The sequence below is a fragment of the Acinonyx jubatus genome, chromosome B2 (genome assembly GCF_027475565.1).
Source record: "Acinonyx jubatus isolate Ajub_Pintada_27869175 chromosome B2, VMU_Ajub_asm_v1.0, whole genome shotgun sequence".
In the NCBI taxonomy this organism is placed as follows: domain Eukaryota; kingdom Metazoa; phylum Chordata; class Mammalia; order Carnivora; family Felidae; genus Acinonyx; species Acinonyx jubatus.
In genome coordinates, this window is record NC_069385.1 from 119,585,831 (window position 1) to 119,590,952 (window position 5,122).

The 5,122-nt window shown below is 49.8% G+C and overlaps 1 protein-coding gene across 3 annotated transcripts; it reads right to left on the reverse strand.

The window, feature by feature from the left end:
* Window positions 1–212: 212 nt before the first annotated feature.
* Window positions 213–2,588, reverse strand: AIF1 (allograft inflammatory factor 1). 3 transcript variants are annotated; one of them, XM_027058131.2, is made up of 6 exons: window positions 2,122–2,498; window positions 1,883–1,944; window positions 1,723–1,789; window positions 1,313–1,354; window positions 968–1,130; window positions 213–422 (listed from the first exon to the last, which is right to left on the reverse strand). In XM_027058131.2, exons 1-6 carry the CDS (start codon window positions 2,144–2,146, stop codon window positions 338–340), a joined length of 444 nt encoding a protein of 147 aa, XP_026913932.1. In that variant the 5' UTR covers window positions 2,147–2,498; the 3' UTR covers window positions 213–337. The 3 variants fall into 3 exon arrangements, with proteins under 3 accessions (XP_026913932.1, XP_014937634.1, XP_026913933.1); XM_015082148.3 differs by lacking the exon at window positions 1,723–1,789 and having other exon boundaries at window positions 1,313–1,451; window positions 2,122–2,588; XM_027058132.2 differs by lacking the exon at window positions 1,313–1,354 and having other exon boundaries at window positions 2,122–2,574.
* Between the last annotated feature and the right edge of the window lie 2,534 nt (window positions 2,589–5,122).

Consider the following 5,122-nt stretch of genomic DNA (forward strand, 5'->3'; position numbering starts at 1 on the left):
TGAGCCCTGTGTGAGGCTCTGCACTGACAGCTTCAGATTCTCTGTCCTCCTATCTCTCTCTGCCCCTCCCCCCCTCAAAAATAAATAAACATTTAAAACAAAATCATGGATGGATTGTTCAATTGGGCAAATCCTCGCTGCCCTTCCCTCAAAGGGCCTCACTTCTCCCTAAACCCAGGATAAAATTCCCCCCAAACGGAGACCGAGCTGACTTGATCTGGAGAAGGAGGATAGTTTATTTAATTTAGTGTAACTGTGGCTCACAATTCTGTGTTCTTTTTCCATGCTGGGGTGATTAGGAACCCCATCAATCCCACCACATCTCCCCTACCATAAATCAGGGCAATTCAGAGATATTTCTCTTGGCTGGGGGACCTGCTGGCTTCTCCTGTTCTCTTGCTTTCTCCTCGTACATCAGGATCCTGGTTGAGATGGGAAAAGACAGAGGGATCAGGAGATAGCCTTCTCAAGAGAATACGTTTTAGGCTACTGTGAAAGTCTGGAAGGGGCGCCTGGGCATCTCAGTCAGTTGGGCAGCCAACTTTGGCTCAGGTCATGATCTCACAGCTCATGAGTTCGAGTCCCACATAGGGCTCTGTGCTGACAGCTCAGAGCCTGGAGCCTGTTTCAGATTCTGTCTCCATCTCTCTGCCCCTCCCCTGCTTGAGCTCTGTCTATCTGTCTCTCTTTCTCAAATATAAAAAATAAAAAACATTAAAAAAAAAACCTTTTAAGAAAGTCTGGAAGAGGATGGGGGTTGTTATGGTGGGAGGAAGAGGAAGGAAAGTGGAGATGGGAGAGCTTGGGGATGTGGGGACTAGAACAAGGGGTAGGGATAGGAACTTGGAAGGATCCCTCACAGAAGGGAAGAAATGGATGCTGAGTAATGTGTAGGTGAGCCTGGGGACGGGGATAGGGGTGAGGGGAAAACAGGTAAGTATAGGAGAGGTTGGAACAGGACCCTCACATTTTTAGGATGGCAGATCTCTTTCCCAACATCATCTTGAGAAAGTCAGAGTAGCTGAAAGTCTCCCCAGAGCCGCTGGACACCTCCCTGATTAGTTTCTTCAGCTCCAGGTGGGTCTTGGGGACCCCGAGTTTTTCCAGCATTCGCTTCAGGGACATGATATCTAGAGGCAGAGGATGGGGGTGAGAGGAGAGGAGCCTCTGTCTCTCTCTGTCCTCACCTTCACATTCCCATTCTCCTCCCTCCTACTCTGGTAGCTGGGCCCTCTCCCAAACCACTAAGAACTGCAGGAGACACCTCCCTCTTCCTGGGTCTGCACACTTCCCCAGATCACTCTTTTCTCACCGATATCTCCGTTTCCATTCAGGTCAAACTCCATGTATTTCTCTGGGTGAGGGGAGAAAGCAGATAGGGTCAGCGCTGGCTGGAGGGTCCTCGGGAGGGGGCACGGCAGGGGATTGAGAAAGGAGTTGCTAACCAAGCCCTAGGTGGGGAAGATGTGAAAGGAGGAGGTAGGGCAGCCTGAGGAAGTGCGGGTCGGGTAGAGGGGCCCTGTTAAAGTGTAGGGAAACAGAGAGGGCGCTGGGCAGGGCAGCCCAAGGAAAGGGACGGCAACTAGGGGGGCAATAGGGGCAGCCTCCCTTCTTCCCACCACAAATGTAGATTTTGTGTCTCTGCTGTCCCTTCTCTGTCCTTGGGGAAATCCTGCCCTCCTCACTCCCCCCCCTCCCTCCCCCCGACAGTTTTCCCCTCACTCTTGAAGGCTTCCAGTTTGGAGAGCAGATCCTCATCACTGCTATATTTGGGATCATCCAGGAATTGCTGTTGGGGGGGGGGGGGGACAAGAGGCAGGATAGGTCCCCTGGTCCAGGGTTCCCTTCCCACAGGCCCTGCCCCCTTAGATCTTCCTTTTACCTTGTTGATTTCATCCAGTCTGTCTTCCTGCTGGGCCTTCAGCAGCCCGAAGGCTTTTCCTCCTGAGGGGGCACAAAGGTTAATGCTTCCTTACCTCTCATTCCTCTTCTTACCCCCACACCCGCCCAGGGCCATCACATTTCTGCCTTCCTAGGCCTGCTCACCACCCCCTAGCCCCCGCCCAGGTCTGTCCATCTCTTTACTCTCATTTTAGGCTCTGCCGATTCTACCTTCCCTACCTTGTAAATCTCTGGTGTGGCTCATAGCTCAGCAGCTGCTGGAGAGGCCGGTGGACCGGTGGGTACAGACTAAGCTGGCGCCCTCTCTGTCTCCTCTCCCATCAGCCTCTTCTGAGGCCTCCCTCCCAGACTTCCCCTTTCCCCTTATTCGCTTTTCCTCTAGTCCCAGGCTTCACTTCCCCATCAGCTTTTGCTGACAAGAGCACCCCAGAAGGAAGGGGGGGGGGTGCTGCAGGATGGAGAAGAGAAAATAGCATTCTCCCAAATTCCTCTTAAGGAGAGCCCAGTGTGTGCATGAAAGAAAGAAGCCTTGGGGGCGCCTGGGTGGCTCAGTCTGTTAACTCTCGGACTTTGGCTCCGGTCATGGTCTCCCAGGTTCGTGAGTACAGCCCTGCATCGGGCTCTGTGCTGATAGCTTGGAGCCTGGAGCCTGCTTCAGATTCTATCTCTCTCTCTCTCTCTCTCTCTCTCTGACCACCAACCCTCATACTCTCTCTCTCTCTCTCTCTCTCTCAAAAATAAATCTTAAAAAAGAAGAATAAGAAAGGAAAGAAGCCACTAGAAGTATGGCGGTAGGGAGGGACGGAGGAGTATTTATTCTCAGGAACAAATGGTCTTTGAACAGGTCCAGAGGGTCAGGTAACCCTCAAGGCTTGCATTTTCTCAGGTTTCATGAGTCTGGGTATGCAGGTTTGGATAGACAGCTGAGGAAGGGCTGACTGAATTTTTCTAGGCCATGAATGGGAGAAAAATCTGAAGTCCACTGGCACATCTGGGAGGAATGCAAGATGTGAGGGATCAGAAAGGGAGAGAAGCTTCACTCTCTGGTCTGGCAGTTCCACGGAGGCACTTGGAAATGTGGAAATGTCTAACAAATGAGTTTTTTTTTTAAATCTTTATCATTTATTTTTGAAAGACAGAGACAGACAGACAGACAGACAGAAAAAGCTTGAGTGGGGGAATGTCAGAGAGAGAGGGAGACACAGAATCTGAAACAGACTCCAGGCTCCGAGCTGTCAGCACAGAGCCCCACGCGGGGCTTGAACCCACAGACCACAAGATCATGACCTGAGCCGAAGTTGGACGCTTAACTGACTGAGCCACCTAGGTGCCCCCAAATGAGTTTTATTTGTTCACTTTAGGATGTGCACTGTAACCCACTCATCTTATCTCCTTTGAAATATTTAGTGAAATCTACAGAGCTCAGGAATTTGAGAATTTAAGTGGATTCTTTGGAGGAACTGAAAGTGTTACTGAGAGAGACAGCATTTGTAGACACAAGAGCCAGGAGGTGAAGCCAACATTAGGGATGTGTGTGTGCGTGTGGGGGGATGCCAGTCACCGTGGGTTCAAGAGAGTGGATAAGTAACCTCTAATAAATGTCTTCACTACATATATATGCTTTCCTTTTTTTGCTGTATGGGTAGTTGCTTCTAGAGGAGGGGAGGATAGCGCATTCCCCTCACTGAGACATTTTGTTCAAACTCCCCACCCAGAGCTCTACCCACCCTGCCCCAGCATTGATGGAGACACCTTTCCTTCTCCTCTTCCTTCCACCTTATTTCCCTTTCTGCAGCCGGGAGTATTTACTTCTCACTGCCCTCTCCCTGACCCATGCAGGTCAGGGGAGATGCTGGGGTGAACTCTGACTTTTTGACTTCCCTTTATTGCACCTGCCTCTAACCCTTCAGAGAAAGCTGCAACCCTGCGCTCAGGTCTCAGCGCCTAGTGGGGGGAATTCATTTCCTTATTCATACATTTATTCAACAAATATTTATCAAGTACTTACAATATGCTAGCTCAGTGAACCAAACAAATGTCAGTTCTTGTCCTCATGGACAGTGTAATTGCGGCAGACGGACAATAAAAATAAATATATTAGGGGACCTGAGTGACTCAGTAGGTTAAGCATCCGACTTCGGCTCAGGTCATGGTCTCGTGGTTAGTGAATTTGAGCCCCGCATCAGGCTCTGTGCTGACAGTTCAGAGCCTGGAGCCTGCTTTGGTTCTGTGTCTCCCTCTCTGTCTCTGCCCCTCCCCTGCTTGTGCTCTGTCTCAGTCTCTCAAAAATAAATAAGCTTAAAAAAATTTAAAAATAAATAATTAAATATATTAGAGGCATCTGGCTGTCTCAGTCAGTGGAGAATGTGACTCTTGGTCTCCGGGTTGTGAGTTTGAGCCCCATGTTGGGTATAGAGATTACCTAAAAATAAAAAATTTTAGAAATGATAATCATTAAAGGTGGCAGGAACCTATGCGGAAAAACAAAGTAGGGAAGGGGGACAGGAAGTGCTGTGGTGGACTGTAGTATTAAACAGGGTGATCAGGAAGGCTTCTCTGAGAAAATGATATTTGAGCAAAGATTTCAAGGAGCTATGGAAATAAGCCCTGTGGCTATATGGGAGAGGAGCATTTCAGGCAGAGGGCACAGCAAGTGCAAAGGTCCTGAGATGAGAATATGTCTGGCTATCTGGAGTATTCATGAAGCAGCAGGATGGCCAGTGTAGCTGGAGCCAGGTGTGTGAGGGGAGACGGCCAGATTGTGTAGGGCTTTATAGGCCATTGGGAAGACTCTGGTCTGTATTTAGGGTGTGACTGCCTTCTAGACTGTTCTTTCCATCAAGGATGGTTTGGCAGACTACCACAGTGGGATAGAGCTGAAATGTCTGGGGATAAAGTGTCCCTGCTCTGACGTGGGACACAAGTGAAGAGAAAGACTCTTTTGAAGGGCAAAAGGGTAGAGAACAAATCCCAGCCAGCACACAGCTGTGGGGAAAGCCTGTGAAGAACAGACATGCAAGAAGACATCTCCCACCCCAACTCAGGGCGCTGCCCTCTCAACTGCAGAGAAGACTAGCTCATAGTAGGTAGGGGTAAAGGGAAGGTGGGGCTTCTGGGCACAGGTGGGAAATAGCTGTAGGGGTGCATTTAGGGGCCTGCTGCAAGGAATCCACGAGAACTTGGACATAGGGGAAGTAGATAGCTCTCTGACAGGCTGCAA